The 21,933-nt window shown below is 37.9% G+C and overlaps 4 protein-coding genes across 6 annotated transcripts; 1 reads left to right on the top strand and 3 right to left on the bottom strand.

Annotated features, from left to right (window-relative positions):
- calm3a (calmodulin 3a (phosphorylase kinase, delta)) lies at nt 1–8,203 on the bottom strand. The gene is made up of 6 exons (XM_060887634.1): nt 8,003–8,203; nt 3,720–3,750; nt 3,249–3,392; nt 3,001–3,107; nt 2,606–2,741; nt 1–1,409 (listed from the first exon to the last, which is right to left on the bottom strand). Exons 1-6 carry the CDS (start codon nt 8,003–8,005, stop codon nt 1,381–1,383), a joined length of 450 nt encoding a protein of 149 aa, XP_060743617.1. The 5' UTR covers nt 8,006–8,203; the 3' UTR covers nt 1–1,380.
- A 483-nt stretch (nt 8,204–8,686) lies between these two features.
- si:ch211-261a10.5 (potassium channel subfamily K member 13) lies at nt 8,687–11,073 on the bottom strand. Its single transcript, XM_060888938.1, has 2 exons — nt 10,713–11,073; nt 8,687–9,824 (listed from the first exon to the last, which is right to left on the bottom strand). Exons 1-2 carry the CDS (start codon nt 11,071–11,073, stop codon nt 8,872–8,874), a joined length of 1,314 nt encoding a protein of 437 aa, XP_060744921.1. The 3' UTR covers nt 8,687–8,871.
- A 1,060-nt stretch (nt 11,074–12,133) lies between these two features.
- Nucleotides 12,134–19,228, top strand: slc37a4a (solute carrier family 37 member 4a). 3 transcript variants are annotated; one of them, XM_060888000.1, is made up of 9 exons: nt 12,134–12,272; nt 13,172–13,458; nt 13,831–14,063; nt 15,739–15,982; nt 17,068–17,226; nt 17,422–17,507; nt 17,592–17,705; nt 17,977–18,115; nt 18,276–19,228. In XM_060888000.1, the coding sequence occupies exons 2-9, from the start codon at nt 13,311–13,313 to the stop codon at nt 18,440–18,442; spliced, it is 1,290 nt and encodes a 429-aa protein (XP_060743983.1). In that variant the 5' UTR covers nt 12,134–12,272; nt 13,172–13,310; the 3' UTR covers nt 18,443–19,228. The 3 variants fall into 3 exon arrangements, with proteins under 3 accessions (XP_060743983.1, XP_060743984.1, XP_060743982.1); XM_060888001.1 differs by lacking the exon at nt 12,134–12,272 and adding an exon at nt 12,885–13,013; XM_060887999.1 differs by lacking the exon at nt 12,134–12,272 and having other exon boundaries at nt 13,036–13,458.
- Nucleotides 18,970–21,928, bottom strand: trappc4 (trafficking protein particle complex subunit 4). Its single transcript, XM_060888002.1, has 5 exons — nt 21,718–21,928; nt 20,816–20,990; nt 20,599–20,702; nt 19,752–19,878; nt 18,970–19,656 (listed from the first exon to the last, which is right to left on the bottom strand). The coding sequence occupies exons 1-5, from the start codon at nt 21,926–21,928 to the stop codon at nt 19,578–19,580; spliced, it is 696 nt and encodes a 231-aa protein (XP_060743985.1). The 3' UTR covers nt 18,970–19,577.
- Between the last annotated feature and the right edge of the window lie 5 nt (nt 21,929–21,933).

Genomic DNA, 21,933 nt, shown 5'->3' with positions numbered 1-21,933 from the left:
TAAAGTATACATTTATTTTTTTATTGGAAAACATTTATATATATATTGTGCATATTATTCATACACTTTTCACATGTTGAATCTTTGATCCTCTATCATTTGTACACCTGGACAAAAACCATTAAAAGTACCCCTCTGAGTAGAACAGTATAATTCTGCATCACCCACAGTAAGATCACTGGAATAATAAAGACCCTCAAAGCCAACATTACTTAGTATAAGTGATACTAAATCAACTTTGTCCTGCTCTAATGGACCCTGGTTTTTTTGTTGTTTTTTTTTTTTCAGTCGTACTGCAAGCAAAGCGCAGATGAGATTTAGAGACTGAACAAGAAGCTCTGACGAACCCACAAAAGCAAGAGACAAACGACTAGTTAAAGGAGTGGCATCTCCGTCTGTAAATGAACATACTTTTTGTTTCAACACCAAAATGCAAATAAGTGAGTGTGTACATATTCATCGGTTTATATATGTCCTAAGTCACTAAAAGTTGTTTTGAGAGAAGACTGTGGTTTAAGAGTATATGGCACATCTCAAAACCATGATTAAAACAAACACACAGATCATGCTATTACAACAACAGGAGATGCAAAGTTCACCAGACAAGCACGGTGGAAAACATTACATTTAAAAAGCTCAACACTGATAAATAGCATTGATGACTTAATCTCCATATTTTAGTCACACCATTTGCATTAGTCAACCCATATTCAGCTCTTCAGTCCATGTACTTTATACATCAGTGCCTGTGTAAAGTTTTGAGCCAGCACACACAACTGCCCATTACAACAGACCAACCAGTCAAATCTAGCTGCTGGCCAACATGAAAATTCTGCTCAGTAGCATCAAACTTCAGTGATACATAATCTGAAGATGTTTTTTTGTACACATTATGATGTATAATACAGTATCTGTGTATAAACATCCAGTTGTGCTACCTTTTAATTTTTAGACTGGATCAGAGCAGCAGAGATAAGAGTCGAAGCATGACTTCACCACAAAGGGTGCATGCAATTGTTATCTAATTGAATGCAGCTTTTATTAAGCCGCAGTTTATTCAGTAATTTGAAACATTTTTGAAGAGAAACGTTGACCACAGCCTACACATGTATGTCATTTCATTTTTAAGTGCTGCGGTCTTCAAATTGTGGCAGACATAAAGAAGTCCGTTCCAAAATGGCTCATGCAGTTATGCTTGGTCCATTCACATCTGCTGCGATTTTTCTCAACAAATTACACTAGTTTTATTTCGGTTGGTGTCTGTAAAATTTGAAATTCTGTATTTTCACTGAAGTAAACTTCTGATCAGTTATTTTCTAAAGACAAAGTGATCTTAGTAGGACAAGCGATGTAAAAGAGAGACAAAATGGAAAACAGCTTTCACTTTGCGGTCATCATTTGCACAAACTCTGCAAAATAAAAAAAACAGAAAAACGCAACAGATTAGTTGTGTGATCAGTTCAATGCTTTCACATATAAAAAATTTGTTTCCACTAATGTTACGATTTAGCACATCACACCTGTGATTAAATTATCAGTACAAGTATCCAGATAATCAGATTTTTATCTAGCATAATACAAATCAACATTTAAGATACATACATATCTTTCACATGGCTTTGACAAAATTTTGATGAATTAAATCTGTATTAAACAAATACAAGTCAAGGAATCAAACTTAGTTGTGGAACAGATGGAAGCGAAGGTCATGCAAGACTTGTTTTCCAAGGGCTAAATAAAGAGTATTGCTTGAACTTATAAGTCACAGTCCTCAAATCACCGTTCATTCTTATGGACTAACTCTAGAGGCACAGCTGACCTGGCTGAGAGTTTGTAATTTTGGGCCAGCAGATCTGTTCTAGAAGAAAGACACCATGGTGTTCCAAGAGTAGGTGAAAACAGATGCAGAACACAAAATCTTGGTGGCCCTATTTTGACTGTAGTATGAAACCCATATAGAGGGAAGTGAGTTTTGGTTCATGATCGCAACAAGAAAAACTGAAATTCGGTGCTCCTCTGTGCCCCAGTGAAACCACAGTGCATCCAAGCCAGTAAGGGTAGTAATCCATAAAAATCTCTCTCTCTGATAGGGCTCCTCTTTTTTTTGTTAGAGAAGTCTTAAGCTCAGCAGATGGAGTCTGTGTGTCTGTCACTAAGACATGTTTCTCTTTGTGGTGTTTGCAGTCCTGCTCTATGCTGTTTCCCGACTGTTGGAAAGCTTGTGTAAGCTTAAGTTAAGTTAGCGCTGTAGCTTCCAACATCAATTCTAACATTATCCTTGTGATGAATCTTCAGATGAATCTGATCGCTAAGCATAACAACGTCTGCCATCTGCTCAAATTAAGATTCTTGTTTAAGGAGCTTGTTTAAGTTTACCATAATAGAAGAAGAAATAGAAAGATGGCTGTAGAACAGTGCTATTTATTGCAAATACTGTGCCATTTGCAACTACATGCCTGCCTCAACATGTGTGCACAAGTACATAAGAAGCCATCTAGGTGATATGATGAGAAGCAAAAGTGAAGTGACAGGTCTAACAACCGGTGTTCACTCTATGGAAAAAAAAAAGGTCAGAATCCGTGTGTGCCAGAGACAGCCAGCTTACCTTCATAATTCACCTGCCCATCACCATCAATGTCGGCCTCTCGAATCATCTCATCAACTTCCTCATCCGTCAGCTTCTCGCCAAGGTTAGTCATGACGTGGCGCAGTTCGGCTGCACTAATATAGCCATTTCCATCCTAGTAGACATGGAATGGTAAAAGATAAATCAAAAGCAATTACAATTAAAACCAACATCGACAAAACACATTCGAATGTTTAATAAATAACTGGTGAGAAGGTGACAAGCTTTAACTTGTTTAATTATATTGCTCTCAAATATAACCATAAACGAATCTTATGCTGAGAGAGACTTTACATCATCTGCAGTAAAGTACAATGAGGCATTTTCAGGTTAGTGAGATAAATCAGCCTTTTAGCGAATTTGTATTTACTTACTTTGTCAAAGACTCTGAAGGCTTCTCGAATCTCCTCTTCACTGTCGGTATCCTTCATTTTCCTGGCCATCATGGTCAGAAACTCTGGAAAGTCTATTGTCCCATTGCCTACAGAAAAAACATACTTTGTCATCATAGAGCAAATCTAAACAAGTCATAAAAAAAGATGTATAAAGCCGACATACTCTAGATCTTGCCAGCTTAATGAAGTTAGCAAGTAAGCATAAAACTGCTGTACTGCAGTCTCACCATCAGCATCGACCTCATTGATCATGTCCTGCAGTTCAGCCTCTGTGGGGTTCTGACCAAGTGAGCGCATCACAGTTCCCAACTCTTTGGTGGTGATAGTGCCATCTCCATCTTTGTCGAAGAGGGAAAAGGCCTCTTTGAACTCTGGTGGATTAGATCAAGTCTTTAGTCTCAGTACCAACAAACAAATATTTTGTGCAGCCTCATATTTATACAAACGTAGAAATAAAAACAACAACAGATTTTCTAGGGACAAATAAAAAAAAATAAATCATTTGTAAATAGCACATTTCTATTGTTTACAATTGTTTTCATGGAAAAGTTTAATTATTATGTTTAAATATTTATTTTATGCAATTATTTTTATGAAAGAAGAGGCTGTTTCTGTGTGTTCAAGGAGAAAAGAGGTCTTTTAGGCACATCAAAAATATTAGTCATGTCATGGCATAAAAATTAAAAGCATCTACTCGCCTGCAATCTGTTCCTCGGTCAGCTGATCTGCCTGTAGCAATGACAAAATGATAAATGCAGTGTCATTATCAGACTCCAGTTGTACTGAACTCCCACACACATACAACTTTGAGTGTAATGAAGGACATGTATAAATTCTCTCCATCTTGAAATAGCCACTCTGAGTATAATTAGCGAGTGCCACTAAAAGGGTCACCGATGTAGCACACATAAAATTATAGCACTTCCCTATGACAGTTCATTAATCAGCTTCTAAAATTGGGTGGCTTCACTCTGCGCTTTACTTAGTTACACACTTCTATGTTTCAGCCCAAAGCAACATCATGTTTTTTTCCTCTGCCATCATCTAGACACTTCTGTCTCTTTGTGGTGTTTCAAAAGAAGTGACTTGTGTTTTTGTTGATGTGCTCTACAGAAGGGCAAATAAAGGGTATCTATGGTAGAAATAACTGACGTTGTACCTCCACTCACGCAATGTCTTCTCAAAAAACAAGATCATGCAAAAACCAACCAGATATGACTAAACACAAGACAAATCCAAATATACAATCTGTATACATCTGAGCACGTATTTGCAGTATCTAAGCTATTAAGATTTAAATAAGGTAGCTTTCAAAAACAATATGGATGTTTACTGCGCATGTGCCGTGTAAAGGATTGTGAGTAAATAGGAAATAACATCTTTTCGACTGTTTATCTATTCCGTTATACAAGCCAGATGTTGATCAAAGAGTCTTAATGGCTGAATCCTGCAGGTTTCAGGCTTGCCTTTCAGCAGAACGTGCCTGTATTGCAGATGTAGGCTGTGAACTTAAATGTACCTGGCAGGAATTATCAACAAGCTCACAATTAGCTCTGGTCCAGTTTTTTTCTGCACCCAGCTGAACATGGCTAGCCAGTTTAAAATCAGTGACAGCTCAAAAGCAACCGAGAAAAACATAGCGCACCTGTCTCACATGCCACAAACAGTGTCGTATCAGATGATGGTGCTCTTCCACACACGGCATTTAATCTGCATGCAATAAACTGACCAAACATTTGTAGCATCTTCACTATGAAGATCCACGCAATGGAACAATGCTACAATAGCCTTCTCGTATATATATATATATAGCTATAAACTGTCTATTCTGAACGTTTAGCGCATCTGGAAGGGTACTTTCACACCTTCTCTGAATATACGGACAAATTCGTATCAAATTTTATATTATGTCTCATCTGCTGGCAATAAAATTCTTTCTGCCATTGTAAAACATGAAATAAAAAACAGCATGAGAAGTTCAACCAACTAGTGTTAATTTCGTCAGACGAGACATGTTCGTCAACAACCTTTTCTTTTCATGACTAAGACGAGACGATGACAAGACTGCACCACTATCCAAAAAACGCTGACTAAGACTAAATTAACATGCATTATTGTTGACGAGGCAAAAATGTTTTGTATAAAATAAAAACCAAGATAAAATCTCTCTTCATTTTCGTCTACAATTGTCTCTGCTTTTTCATCAGCTGTTACGCCTTTAAAATATTCACAACGAGTTCGCGGCTTCGTGCTGTTTAGTGTGTGCGTAGAAAGAATTCGTCCACACGCCGCTCAAAAAAATAATAATCCTGAGCGCAAGTCCACCCTACTGTAGGTCTAGGCAGGCTTTTTGTGTTAAATTATATTTCCTGTCACTACGCATTCTCTTTTATTGTACATTACAGTTTATGTCCCGATGACCGGTCATTGCATTATGATTAAAAGCAGTATCAATAAAGTAAAAAATGTGATGTGCAGTCAAGTTCGAGTGAAACATATGTGAAACACTTTTTTTTACTGAAATGTTTATCAGTAATAATCTCAGTAGTATTAATGTGTTATTTTAAAAAGACTACAATTTTTTGACTAAAACTAGACTAAAATTAAAAGACTTTTAGTCGACTAAAACTTGACTAAGATACCTTGAGTTTTCTTTTGACTAAAACTAGACTAAAATGACGAGACTTTTAGTCGACTAAAACTTGACTAACAAAAAAAGATATGTGAATGACTAAATATGACTAAAACTAACAAGGACATTTGGCACAAGACTAAGACTAAATTAAAAATAGGTGACAAAATTAACACTACAACCAACCAACCTTTGAGGAGGACAGCCAAGTTGATACAAATTCTGATCTGCTGCACGTTGTATCATGTGCAGTTGCTCTCACTGACAACATTTGTTTTTTTCACGTGATCACAAGACAAAATTTGAAAGCTGTGACCAACACACATGTATGAGCAGCTATGTGCTCATTCGCACACAAGAGCAGTAGTGAGACCAGGCAGTGATGTCGGACAAGGAGGCCTGGTGTGTAGACGGTGTTCTAGATCATCACAATGTTCATTGGGGTTGAGGTAAGAGCTCTGTGTAGGACACTGGAGGACACTAGAGTTCTTCCACTCCAACCTTGGCAAACCATGTCTTCATGGAGCTGGCTTTGTGCACAGGACCATTATTAAGCTGGAACAAGGTTTAGGACTCTTATTTCTAGTAAACGGACATTAATGCTATAGCATTTGGCTACAACGTGTATTTCCATTTGAAACAATATCTCAGCATGTTTAAGTGCTTGACTATTACCCAAAACAGCCAACAGTGTTTCAGAGAAAACAGACTAACGTGAGACTAACAGACTAATGTGAACTAGCCAATTACAGAGAACTGCTATGTTCTCTCACCCACGACTATCCAAAAAGGATGATATCCTAGCCAATGAGATGCCATGCGTGTTTGGAGTTACACTATACACATTTGAGCTGAGGTCATCCATGAGTAACAGACAGATGGAGGGTCAGAGGGAGAAGGTCAGTGGGGAGGAATCTGAAACATCTGAACGGTAGCTGAAACGATATCACACACTCTTAATGTCACATAAAGCCGGAATAATGCTCCTGATCAACACCGAATTTCCCCAAAAAGGGCCAGTGACAACCACCAACTTTCACAAATTCCACTCTGTTCAAAAGGAATAAAATGTTTCTTAACACAAGACAGGGCTGGAAATGGGAACAGTGCACCAAATTACAGCCAAAGACATATCAACAAACCATATTTTCTATTAAGCTGCTCATGTAGAGCAATACATGGGACAAAAATGTCCTAGAAATCGTTTCATTAAACAGACACAAGACTGTACAGGATGACTCATCAAAAAAATAAATAAATAAATAAATAGATAAATAAATAAATAGTTTCCTTTAATATGACAAGCTATAAATTAAAAGGAGAATATATCCAAGCTATTGATTTATTCCATTAAACAGGCTTCCATGACACAACAGATTCAGGCGTATTTGAAACACCAGTATTTATTTTTAGGAGCACTTAATGATGGAGAGATGCTACCTATAATGTACACACGTGTGTATGCCTAGGTTTGATGGGACAGACCTGACAGTCCATTTAGATATGAAGATCTTGTTTAGGGAACACTGTAGATAAAGTGAAGTCAGATCCATTTTTAATGAGTTAACTCGTTCACTTCAGCCCTAAAAGGCAGCTGCTGAGTTTATTCCTCTACTGCAGATCCAGTGTCAGGGTGCTGCAGATGATTTGGTTCAATGCAGAGGGAAGGAGGAGGAGGAGGAGGAGGAAGAGGGGAGGCTGCCAGCTAGCTCAAATCACACTTGTATGCAGTTTCTAAAGCTATTATTAAGTACTGTGCAAAATGCTTCACTTTAAACAACAATTATATTGTATTAACTTTATCCGGGAGTAATAATATACTCTATATAATCAGCAAGACTATGAAATGTTTTATTAATCATAACTGCGCGTGGGGAAATTAGCCAGCGCGTTAGCATTAGCATGTAGCTGGTGGAATTTTCTAGACAGCTAGCTCGTTACCTAGCAATGTCAGGGTCGGGGTTTGTTACCTCAATTAAACTGCTAACCCGAGGAAGTTATCTTTATACCACCTGTTATTAATCCGCACACCCAAAGGAGACGAGTTTACAGCACGTAAAATGAGCAAGCTAACGTAACGGTTAGCCAGATACGCTAACAGAGTCACGTTAAGACAGTTTAAGCGAGTTGGTTAACTAATATCTTCCTCCCTAAGATGTCGTCTGTACTGGATGGTCCACAGCAGCCATATTTAAATTCTGTGTGCGCAGCTCAACGTCTCATGGACACAGAGTAAATAAATAAAACATTCATTACAATTAGCGCGTTTTACAGCTTAGTACTGTGTCTGTGCTGATGTTTTATTTTACTGAATTACTGTAAGATAAAACCGCAGATCCTCTTACTTACCATTGTGTTTGATATCCGCAGTAAATACAGACCCGGGTTTATCAGACTGAGATAGGACTCTCTATCCGGTCAGGTGTTAACACAGCTCTCGGTAAACTTAACGTCTTAAAATATCGGACCGGAAACTGAGGTGAAGCTCTCTAACTAATCTAACAAACCGCAAACCGGGAGGAAGAGAAGGAGAAGGAGGAAGAGGAAGAGGAGGAGGAGGTGATCCGCCCTCTTTCACACTGTATCCCTCCGCTAAATGACGTAATTCATTAACACAAGACAACTTTGAAGATAATAACAACAACAACAACAACAATAATAATAATAATAGTTTGTTGCGTGTTTTGTATTTCTTTGCATGATATAGAACAGCATTCGTTTTCATTCATTTATTTGTTAATTAGTTTATCTTTATCCTGGTCAGGGTTGTTATGAATCTCAGATGTACAGTACTCTCTCACTCCCCTTTCCCTTTCTCTCTCTCTCTCTCTCTCTCTCTCTCTCTCTCTCTCTCTCTCTCTCTCTCTCTCTCTCACACACACACACACACACACACACACACACACTAAAACCCAGATTACGTTACAAATGTAGTAACATTGTCTATAAAAGCAAGAGGACTATTATTTATTTGTCATCAATATTACATATTATATAACATATATAATTTTTTTTTTATATATATTTTCTCTTTCAGTTCTTTTAATCTACACTCCATATTTACGACTGAACGAACAGACTGGTCACGTTACTGAGAAGTCCCTCTGCTGGCTAGAAAGAGATAGATCCAAGTTATACAGTCTAGAAACTGGAATAGTTCAGTGAAACTGTTCAGTAATTCTCATGTATGAATGTCCTTAAATTGGAGAAGTAGCTGATTAGAGATTACGGCTTGTCTCTTGCAGGTAGTTATTTAACATGGCTATGCCACCCATCACCTCAGGTAGACTATTATGTTGACAATGTGGACAGCTGCTGGTCACATAATGTGAATTTTCTGTCACATGATCCATTGGCACCTTGTGCTCCCAGAAAACATTTTTTTCTGTGATAGACATTTCACTCTGGCACACAGTCGGTAATGCAGAACCAGCACATCTGCATTTCCCTTGGCTTCCCTTTACCACATGGCAGTTCCAGTGTTGGCTGAAACAGCCGGCAGTGATTGGAAGCTGTTGAGAATGAGATGCTTCAACTTTAGGACACATGAAACAAGTGCAGCAGAGCTGAACAGGCTGGTGTTTCTTAAAAATAGTCCCTGAACAGCAATTCAAACACAACAGCTTGCCCAAGATCCAGTTCAACATTGCTTTGATCATTATTGCAATAAGGTTAAATAGAGAATAGGTACAGCAGACACCAAGAAAGATTACTAAGATGTTGGAAATCTGGTAAAAATAGTTTGCTTTGTAGTGCCCTCGCTGTCCGCTCACCATGTCCCCAAAGCCCGTAGTGCTGAAGGTCACAAAGCAGAAGTACATCGACTCCAGGTAGCTCCAACCTTCCACAGCAGAGTAGAGTCCTGATGCAGCACATGCTACCAGAAACCAGACTGCCAACAAAATAAGTGCTACATCATAAACAGAAGGCTTCCAGCACTCCTGCCCATGAGATGTGCCACCTGGTTGTATGGTGAAATGAGAAGTAGCAGTATTTTGCCTACTGCTCCACAATTTGCGCTCATGGCACCTACACAACACATGTGCTACAAGAGTGATGACACGTTCCAGAAAGAGGTTGAACAAGAGGATGGCTGCTGCACATCCTATCAGCCCAAATATAATGAGGAAGATCTTTCCATGGGTGGTGGATGGTGCTGCCAGTCCATATCCTAAAAAAGGTAATCGATAATCAATTATCAAAAATCTGGTAAAGAAGGGATTTCCCACAAAATATCAAACATAAGAATCATTACAGTACTAACATATTACTATAAATCATGACCCAGTGTTGAAGCAGCACATTCAAACTGAACGTTATGCTGTTCCATTTCAAGGCACCATGTACACACATTCACATCTAGGGGCAATTTTACATGGCCAGCCTGCCTACCTGCATGTATCTGGATAGTGGGAGAACCTGAAGGAAACCAAAAATCACACAAAATGATTGTATTTTGTCCCAATCTGTTGTATGTAACTGTTAGTGTTCCCCTTACAGAAAGGATTGGCTGTTTTAGAAAGTTCCCTTTAAACAGAACACCATCTAAAATTTCTAAATCGGTAGTGGATCCTTAAGATTATATACCTATAGCACATAAACTGTCTTTAAACAAGGAATCTTATAGCCCTGGTTCACTGCCTTAGCAACAAGATGAACAGATAAAGCTGGAATTATGTGAATTATATGTCCTCAATCTTGACTTGACAGAGTTTAAGGTTGATGGTATCCTAAGTATCTAACCTAGTGAACCAGTATTGATGTATTCATTGCTAGAGACCAATTCCGAGAGAGCATTTCTGTATGTCACTCGTGATAGGGGCATCTGCCAAATGCCATAAATGTAAAAGTACATGTATTCACACAAAGGTTTTGGTCAGTAAACATTTTGTAGTAAAACTTTTATTTATATATAATTTTAAAAGTATAATTATAGTAATTTTGTAGGAACTAAGACATTTGTAGGGACTATTACAAAAAGATTTGATAGGACACTGCTTAGTTTTCATAAGCTCCCACAAATAATATAAAAGAATATGTACATTGCACTACTACTTACCAATGGTGGATATTACAGTTGCCACAAAGCACAAGGCTCCAGGAAAGTTCCAGAAAGTTGTCTCACCTTGCACCCAAACCCCAGCATTATTGGCTTCCTCATAGTTCTTCAGCAGCATATGTAGGTCCTGCAGACTCACTCTGTGCTCCTGTGCAAAGTCACCTATTTTCTCTTCCCATATCTTGTGTGCTACAAGCTCCGATGGTCTCTCCAAGGCTGAGAAGACAGCAGCCCCAAATAACATGTACAGGACTAGGACTAATCCCAGTAACAATATGCGGGCGATGTCTATATTAACCCACGGCCACAACCAACAGCAGCAGCTGCACTCCCTGCTGAACTTTGGTGTGTGCACAATCATTGCACAATTAAAGATCAATTACAGATTACAAGATGGAAAAATCAAAAGCTGTGGAAATGATATTTCATTTCCAGCACTGCCCTCAGTTCTATCCTCAAGTCATGGGTCTATATTTGTCATACAGTGCGGATAACAGAAAGTCACACTGAGATGCAGCTATGCAACACTAATGTTCCTACAGTGCTTATGTACATAAATGACGTTTATTAGTCTTACAAGCTCACAATTAACCTCAGCTATCCATGGTTTATGAGGTTTATTTTACAGTTATATTGCAGGTTACAATATTAAGGCTAGTACATCATCTCTGTAAAGGTGTTTCTCTGATCCACAATAACACTGCCTCAGTCAGAGACCATCTCAGAGATCACACATATATCAAAACCTTTCACAAATACATGCTTATAATGAACATATGCACTGTGTTGAACATTGTCACAAATTGATTAGGCTTTATAGAAGTGTGGGAAATTTACATGCAAGATTTTTAACATCTTTCAACAACAGACTGCATTTATCACAGTAATTGTCTCCTTACATGATGTGCAGTAAAAATATCAAACCTTCCTTTTTAAATTGATCTATTTAGAAAATGTTATGTTTGATGTTATGAAAATGGGAGGTTGTAGCTTAGTGGTTAAGGCGTTGGTCTACTGAGTGGAAGGTCATGTGCTCAAATCCCAGGTCCACCAAGCTGCCAGTGCTGGGCCCCTGAGCAAGGCCCTTAACCCTTAATTGATAATTGTATAAATTGAAAAAAATAAAAATTAAAATGTAAGTCACTCTGAATAAGGTTGTCTGCTAAATGCCATAAACGTACCTTAGATAGTCGAAAGCTATTCTGCATTTCACAACCTATTTCATTTAATTTTCATTTCTATTTACAATTTAAATGTATATAATTAATGAAATAGACGTAACATATATTTATGTTCATTTATAATCTGCTACTATTCAAAACAGCTCTGAAACGTAGCATAATTTTAACAGGAATTGCTTTTAGCCCATGACGTCACATAACTACATTTCCCATGATGCATCAGCTCTGTATGAACTGACAAGGCGACAACATTATAGCAGCTCAAGAAACTTTTATTGTTTGAGCTTCAGGACCAGATTCCGATAACACAAAGTTTATTTATGATCTGAACGTGTCAAATTGCCGAGGAGTTTTAGGGTACAAAATGTCTGCTTTTGAGGTAAATTTTACTTCCCGGAAGTATTCGATTCCTAAACTATTATCTGGGTGTAAGAGGTTTGGTTTTGTTTTTGTTTTGTTTTTTTTAAACATTATGTATTTATAATATAATTCATTAGATGCAACCATGTGTCGTTGCTGGCAGTCCTTTGCATAATAGGTGTGGTGATTTTTTGACACGCGAAACGTGATACATGCGTGAAACGTCTTGAAGTAGATTAACTTTAGACATTATCTCATTTTATGCACAATCACAGTCATTTGTATCACATACAATTTGTCACGTGTCCTACCATTAAAGGTAAAACCCACTCTGAACAACCTGCATATTAATCTTTGTAATTACCTTTTTGTAAAAATAAATGAATAAATAAATAAATAAAATAAAAAAATTGCAAGAAAAAAAAAACCTGACTGAATTTTGCATTTAAGTGCATGAGTGAGTGTGTGCATGAGCTCAGTCATGTAAATATCATCAGTAAAACAGAAGAAGCAAGCAGCTAAGATTAGCTACAGCCTTAAAACATTCCACCAGGACAAACTACGACCTTTAAAGCCAACCTGACTTGCTGGTCTGTTCACGCCCCAGAGATCAGGCCTATCTCATAGCAAGACTGGACCCCAAAGTAAATCATTAAGCTCCTGAGCTGTAGCTTATTGTTAATACGATTCCATGTTGAACTTTAAACCTGCACTTAAATCGGACAGCATTTCACTGCGCAAGATGTAGAACTGGGAAGAGGTGAGAGTGTGTAGGAAATAGCGCATTCGTGCTACATTCATGTTATGTCTGATATGACTAAGGATATATTTCAGAATCCATCCTCCGAGTGAGACAGTATACCTCCAGGTTGACCATTAACCTCTATTGATTACAACCTTTTCTCTTCATCATTCCAGTGCATTCTGCAGTGCTCAGTGGATCCTGATGCAAAGTTCATCTCTGTGTGCTGAACGTGTTGACCACTAACATTTGTATTTGGCTAGAAACAGTTCTGAAGGCTCATTTGTCATTGTTGCTGGATAATTCAAAAGCACTATGGCGAAGTCTGGATATGGCTACTACCGGACTACTATTTTCCTTGCCATGTTTGTGGGCTATACACTGTATTACTTCAACAGAAAGACCTTCTCCTTTGTAATGCCTTCAATAATGCAAGAGATCAAGTTGGATAAAGATGACTTGGGTAGGAGCACATAATTTTATCGAACTAGTTATTCTTACACTAATGTTGTATGCATCTTATCGTTCTCAGATTGAGTAGATCCGCAATTATCTAGTAACCTTTACCTAATAAGCCTGTAGTAAGTTGAGAGTGGGGTTAACTTTCCATTTTCCACCAACACAATAAATCTCCAACCTTTGGCTTTGTTGTAGTTGTGCATGTTGTATGTTCGGTACTTCTGATTATCTTAAAACAAAAGTTGACATCAGTTAAGCCAACCTGAAATGAGAGATGACATCATTTTCTCATATCCTGTCTCATATTCTCCTATGAAATATAATGACTCTCCACACCAGCATAAAGAATGCTTTGTTTTACCTTTGAATGTCGCAGGTCTTATCACCAGCAGCCAGTCTCTGGCCTATGCTATCAGCAAGTTCATTAGTGGGGTGCTCTCCGATCAGATAAGTGCACGATGGCTTTTCTCCAGTGGTCTTTTCATGGTGGGTGGCATCAACATTCTGTTCTCACAGTCCTCCACTGTGGCCATGTTCTCTGGGCTCTGGTTCCTGAATGGACTTGGCCAGGGATTTGGATGGCCGCCATGTGGAAAAGTGCTTCGTAAGGTATGGACTTAATGGAGCTATAGACTTATTATCAGTAATAAACTGCTAAAACTGCTCTGCTGTGGCTGCATCAGAATCTTAAAAAGTATGATAATTGTATGTAGGTACTTAACTCACCATGTATGTAATGGCATATTAATTTTATCATGCAAACCTACAATAGGCAGGGCCTCAGTAGAAATCTTGGGGCCCATCACAAGAAAAGTATTGGGGTTTCTACCTTAGTCAATTTTTTTATTATTGAGAAGAATTTTCATCCCATAGATTTCCATTGGGGGGGCATGGTGGCTTAGTGGTTAGCAGGTTCGCCTCACACCTCCAGGGTTGGGGGTTCGATTCCCACCTCTGCCTTGTGTGTGTGGAGTTTGCATGTTCTCCCGTGCCTCGGGGGTTTCCTCCGGGTACTCCGGTTTCCTCCCCTGGTCCAAAGACATGCATGGTAGGTTGATTGGCATCTCTGGAAAATTGTCCGTAGTGTGTGATTGCGTGAATGAGAGTGTGTGTGCCCTGCGATGGGTTGGCACTCCGTCCAGGGTGTATCCTGCCTTGATGCCGTGTGTATCCTGCCGATGACGCCTGAGATAGGCACAGGCTCCCAATGACCCGAGTAGTTCGGATAAGCGGTAGAAAATGAGAGAGAGAGATTTCCATTGGGACTCTATGGACTATCCCCATTGGACATCCAAGTTATTAAAACTAAATGTAGCCCATCTGTTGTTATACACAGGGATGAAACAAATACAAATCTATTATCCTGTGAATAGAAAATGTGTTCTAAACATATACAAACAGAGATACAATTAGAAGGTGCACTATTTATATTTTTTGTCTTTCATCATAAGATGATAAACACTTCCTTAGCGATGATTATTTTGGCCTGGAATTTTGTGTATGATTTATCTCAAGTGTAGCTTTGTTGTGTTTGTTTTTTTATTGTTATGAATGTTGGCCAACATTTTTAAAAGAAAATCTTAAACATACAGGCATTAGAACAGGTGGGGCATAGTGGTAGGGTTCACATGCAAAAATAAATAAAAGATTACTATCTATACCAGCGGTGTCCAATCTTATCCGGAAAGGGCCGGTGTGGGTGCAGGTTTTCAGTCCAACCAAGAAGAATCCACACCGGCTGGAATGGTTGGAATGAAAACCTGCACCCACACCAGCCCTTTCCGGATGAGATTGGACACCACTGATCTATACCATACCTCCATGTTTCAATGTAGATAAAGTTGTTGGAGTAATGTTAGGAGCACAGTACATATGGAGACAGTGGCAATGGACTACACCGTTACTATACACAGCTTGACAGTCCTCTCTCTACTCTATTAATAAATGGAACATGTTCACCACTGCTCAGATATTATTTACAGTATGTGGTTGATCGTTTTTAGCACAGCAGGGACACTGACATGGTAGCATGTGTGTTGTCTATAGCAACAAATTTGTAACTATTAGTAACAGTATACTGTACATGCAAAATGCATGGTGGGTGAAATTACCAGTTAGTTTAACGCATAAGGTTAATTACCTGGAGCTTTAGCCAGTGTAAAAATTTGAATGCTTTTCTTGTTCAATGTACCAAAAGCTATGGTGCTCTTGACAACCATTTATGAGTATGACTTTAAAGGAATGATTGAATTTCCCATGAATAACTCTGTATTCATCTCCTCAGTGGTTTGAGCCCTCTCAGTTTGGGACGTGGTGGGCAGTGCTGTCCTGCAGTATGAACCTAGCTGGTGGACTGGGGCCAATCATTGTCACGCTTCTGGCTGACAACTACAGCTGGAGGTCTACTCTATCCATCTCAGGCCTGACTTGTGTTGTCATATCAGTCGTCTGTCTACTGGTGATCCAGAACGAGCCTAAAGACGTTGGACTGCCCAGTATAGAGATTAACGCAAAGAAAGGCAAAGCAGGTTTGATCATGTTTGTCTGTTTATATAACACACAAACAATATGTGTTAGTGTGCTTTGCTTGCAGTGTTCCAGTTTTTGCTGATTTAGGGCATTTCTAATCTTTACAAGCTTTTAGTAGAAATCAGTTGATAAGAGCAGCTTGCCACCAGAACATGGCCACTTCCTGATACTTGATACGTTAGAAAAAATATGAAGGTGACTGAAAGATTTTATAGACTATTTTCTTTTTGTTTGTTTTTTCAATGAGAAAAATGCCTGCTCTTGGACACTTGAGTAATTGACTCTGTACCAGTGTATCCCTCATGTGAGGTAAACATGGACAGCACTGGAATCTGTGTAATAGATCAGAGTTAGTCCGTTGAAGGTCACGGTAGTAAAATATACTCACTCATAGAAGCTGTATCAAAACAGATCTTTGTTTTTGCCAGAGTTTAATTCAAACCTTGCTTGGTTACTCCTCACTGTGATCAGCTTATTGTCAAAAGTATAAACCGTTTCTAAGAATCACTTCGGTCGCATACAGAATTTAGCAAAAAGTCACTTCTTAGATTTAGACCCATTGCATCCACTGGAATACTTCATCTGTAGCATGTCATCTTACTGCAAGCAAAATTCTGCTGTGTTTTTTTTTTGTACCAAGACAGCAATCTATCCCAGAACATTACTCCATAGTGAACGTCTATGGAAATGTATCTCTCTCATTAACATTTAATGCTTTAAAGAATGCCTTAGTCTTCTTCTCCTCCTTTTCCTGTTTGTTAATCTAGCTCCAATTCTGAATTATTCATCTTTTTGTTAATGGGACTACTAATATGAGATCTGATTCGGAGTCTGATTCGGTGATGTTTAACAACAACTCTGGGATAAAAATTAGAATTACTTCTAATAGTTGAGTTGATTACTTAATAGTCTCATGTCATAAGACAAAGCCCAGTGGTTGTAGTCTAAGTTGAAGTTTGTATTCTGAAACAAGTTTCAATTAAAGAGGTTTTTAGTTCCTCAGTACTGAGATTCTGTACTTAATTCTGTTTTAAACTTTCAGTCATATGTTTTATAAAAAAACATCATTTTTGTCTGATTTCAGCCTCTAATATGAATGAGAGCACCTTGAAGGAGTTCCTTCTGTCACCGTATTTGTGGGTATTGTCATTTGGCTACCTGGTAGTGTTTGGAGTAAAGACTGCTTGCACAGACTGGGGACAGCTCTTCCTCATCCAGGACAAGGGCCAGTCAGCATTGATGGGTACTGTGGATTGGTTTATTGAGGCATCTACTTTACTTAAAATATTCAGAACATTCAGACTTTTTAAAGATATTTTTCAACTGCTGTATTTGCAAGAATCAAAATATTTGCCATACTATATTTTAACATGAGAACACAGCCCTGATATTAAGGTTTCGTAGCTTGAAGTGTGACATGAATCTGACTTTTTCACAGGCAGTTCTTACATGAGTGCCTTGGAGATTGGAGGGTTGGTGGGCAGCTTAGTTGCTGGATATCTGTCAGACAGGGCTGTAGCACGGGTGAGTACAGATTTTCAGGCTGAGACATTATTATTAAAAATAGTCTAGAAGAAAAGTGTTCTGTATTTTTTTTGTAATCTCCAGCAAGGACTGCGTGCATACGGTAATCCACGGCATGGTCTTCTACTGGCAATGATGGCAGGAATGTATGTCTCCATGTATCTCTTCCGAACCACTGTCACTCAGGAAAGCTCAAATGTAAGTTTAGGACATTTTCAGTCATTTAAAACAGAGATTATATTTCTACGACCATCATGTTCTGAAAATGCATAAATCAGTATATGTGTAATGCTGCATTTGTGGTTTTGCAAATTGGACTGATATTATTTCCCACCTCATCATATTTGACATATAGGACTTACACTTACTTGCTTCATAACTTATTTAGTCTGAAACATGAAGTTCTTTAATTAATTCAGCCAATATGGAAAACTTTAGTAACATTTGACTTGTTTAAACTACCACACAGGTTTGGATTCTCGCTCTGGGTGCTGTTTTTGGCTTTTCTTCTTATGGACCAATCGCTCTATTTGGAGTCATTGCTAATGAGAGCGCTCCTTCCAACTACTGCGGAACATCACATGCAATTGTAGCCTTGATGGCAAATGGTAAGATCTTGCAATGATACTACTAAAATGTAAATGACACTCATGGGGCCTGAACTCTAATATTTTCTTTTATAAAAATATCTCATATTAAACTAATAGCTAATGCATATTTTGGCAAAAACATTTTAAAGATGTGTTGGTGGTTTTGTTTTCTTTCCAGTTGGAGGTTTTCTGTCTGGGTTGCCATTTAGCACTATCGCAAAACACTATGGCTGGGGTACAGCATTCTGGGTCGCAGAAGTAACCTGCGTCATCACTACAGTTAGCTTTTTCCTTCTTCGTAACATCCAGACCAAGATGGGACGTTCTCTGAAGAAGACTGATTGATCTTTGATGATACTGGAGCTTGTCTTGATTATAAAACTCACTTTGTTGTTAAAAGCTCTGGTTTTTCCAACACATGAGCTCCATAAACCTGAACAGCACCAGTATGTTCAATGTAAAGTGTTTTGTTAAACTGTAAGTACAGTTTAATGTTTTATGCTAGTATTGTAAAACAAAAAATTGTATCATCTGAGGAAATTGGTTATGGGGTAGTCTTAAAAGACTTTTTTTTTAAACAAAGATTATTTTAAAGGTTCTTAGCTTTAGGGAAACATGCTCTCATCTGAGGCAACTGGAAAAAACAAATACATTTAAACACCATGTCAACGTTTATATACACACTTTGTTTAATAGCAAATTAAGGGCTTACAATGGGGAAAAAAAAGCATTCCTTTGAACAGATTGTAGGAGGATGCATAATTGTATGTATAATTTGCATTTAATCCTCTAAATAACTTTTCTACTTTTAACCCATAGTGAATAGTTTTGGAGATGTAATTATAAAATCAGTATTTTGATAAAGAACAAACTTCATGTGAAAAGGTATTTTATTATTAACATGTATTCAGTCATTCCAAGTTTCAAGTCAAAACCACTTCCAGCATGTCATGACTAACTTGTCATTTAGATAACTGCGAAAGAGGCTTTACAACTCCAACTGAATTGAGGCATTTTAACATGGTTCTACCTCTTTATTGTTACTATAATGTTGTATGTGGTGTTATGTAACTGAAAGTTTTTCAATAAAACAATGAAAACATTTATATTAAATAAAGATTTTAAACACCAGATTTTGAAGTTTGATTTCTAATCTTACTGTGGAATCCTTACTTATGAAGGCATGGTAACTTAGAACAGAAAATGTTTGAACATATTGTACAGTATGGTGCTAGAAACACAAGACGGTTTTTTTTTTTTTTTTTTACCAATAAATAAGTACTTTGTTTCTGCCATTCCAAAAAATCTGGTCCATTTGCTGTAACTGCTCCCACTGACTTAATCCATTAACACACATCTGGTTTATCCAGCTTTTTTCCAAAGATGTTTTGGGTATTCCACATAACAGGAAACAATCCATATTATATACAGTTGGTTGTCGAACCTAAACAGTGTTACATCAAACATGTAGATCTTCTGCTCATGAACCTGTCCCAAAAGTACCAGCCTTCTCTGCAACTTCCAGAGCACTCTTTAGATTTTGGTCAAAGAGTTCACATCTGAAATAAAATGAAACGATATTCATAAATACTGCTTTTGGATGATAATGGCAATGCCAAAGAATAAACTACATATGTAACCCTAAAGCACCAACCTGATGGGCATCTCCAGGGAGTAGAAAGGATTCTTTAAGGCAAAGTCTGAATAGATTTCATAGATCTTTCTTAGGAGCGCATCAACACCAGACTGGCGAGGGTCTGCTAGCACGATGAACTTGATCCCTGTGAAAGTGACACTGAGTCTAAATTATTTATATTAACTATTATTATTAATAATTTGTCAGAACTCCTCTACCCCATCTGTCTGAGAAAAGGAAACACTATTAAACAGATTTTTTTAGGGTGTTTGGTAAATCTCAAATAGCAGTGACACAGATGTGCTAGATGTGTGACATAGATGTGTTGGTACTGGGTTGAGAAACAGTCCAGTAAACAAATGTTACACATAGAACATCCTTTCTGTTGTTAAAAAACTGGCACTTATAATGGGCTGGAGGATGATTTATACATGACTATATAAACTATTTTCCTACACCACACTCCCATGTATTTTATTCCTTACTTATTTAATATGTACATTTAATGGCATTTTGCAGACAACCTCATCTAGAACGATTTACGTTTATTTCAATTATATGCCATGCACTTCAAACACTTTACTGCCTTTTTATACTCCTCATTCTCTATATTGTGCCTTACGTACATCTGCACTATTTTATTTATGTTGTACCTATATTCTTATTCAGCTTGCACTTTTTTAATGCCATAAACTTATAACCTTCTACTTATTCCTTTACAAAAGTGTCTGCACATTATTTTCAATGCCATAGCCTTAGAACCATTTACTTTAGCCTTTATATTTATTTACTGTACTGTACATATATACCTATATCTATATTACATGCTGTACATATGTTTACACATATAGTGCATTAAGCTTACCTGTGAGTGTCTGAAAGCAGTGTAATTTAAACACATCCGTCTCCAGCATTTCGATACCCGAGCTGCCGGCCTCAGGAGACAGCTGTGACCCAATGGCAAATAGCCTACAAACAGGTTCAGTGTAAGTAAAAACTGAGACTTTGCAACAACAGTATTTAAAGTTTACCATGTCTTGACTGGAAATAGAACATCTTGTATGATAATTAAATGTGCTTACGAGTGGAACATTGAAGCCAGCATGAGTTTCTCGTTGGAAGTTAGTCGTGCTCGGCCAAACCGGATAGAAACAGGATAGTTTGATGGATCCTTCAAGTATTCCAGTATTTCCTTCCCCTCTGCTGTGTATTTGCCATTCACATCCACCCCATTGATAGAAAGCACAGCATGACCAACTACAGGAGAAACAAGACGACAAAAAATAATAGTAATTCATACCTGCACTTACAATCTGTTTGACCGAAAAGTACAAGTGGATGACAATTAAAAGTCATAGATTTACAGCTAAGTTAACCTGTTAGCAATAAACACAGATATACAGCTAAGTTAGCCTGTTAGCAATAAACACATGAATATACAGCTAAGTTAGCCTGTTAGCAATAAACACAGACAGCTAAGTTAGCCTGTTAGCAATAAACACAGACAGCTAAGTTAGCCTGTTAGCAATAAACACAGACAGCTAAGTTAGCCTGTTAGCAATAAACACAGACAGCTAAGTTAGCCTGTTAGCAATAAACACAGACAGCTAAGTTAGCCTGTTAGCAATAAACACAGACAGCTAAGTTAGCCTGTTAGCAATAAACACAGACAGCTAAGTTAGCCTGTTAGCAATAAACACAGACAGCTAAGTTAGCCTGTTAGCAATAAACACAGACAGCTAAGTTAGCCTGTTAGCAATAAACACAGACAGCTAAGTTAGCCTGTTAGCAATAAACACAGACAGCTAAGTTAGCCTGTTAGCAATAAACACAGACAGCTAAGTTAGCCTGTTAGCAATAAACACAGACAGCTAAGTTAGCCTGTTAGCAATAAACACATGAATATACATCTAAGTTAGCCTGTTAGCAATAAATATAAAGATACACAGCTAAATTAGCCTGTTAGCATCTGCTCATAGCCGACCTCGGATTCCATCCCGCTGGCCAAATGAAACCACCGCCTTCTCGTCATGAATCTTGAGTACTATATCAAGTGGAAAGCTAAACGTTTTCTCCACTTCTGATCGAGGAACATAATTGTCATATTGGTAAATAAGTCCACCGGCCTTGTTGACAACATAAACACTGAATATCGCCATCTTGCGATTCAGAATGAACAGCTGATGCGGAAACATATCAC

This window comes from Tachysurus vachellii, chromosome 15, assembly GCF_030014155.1.
Source record: "Tachysurus vachellii isolate PV-2020 chromosome 15, HZAU_Pvac_v1, whole genome shotgun sequence".
Lineage (NCBI taxonomy): Eukaryota > Metazoa > Chordata > Actinopteri > Siluriformes > Bagridae > Tachysurus > Tachysurus vachellii.
Note: the sequence above shows the minus strand (reverse complement) of the source record. Positions and strands in the feature narration are given on the sequence as shown.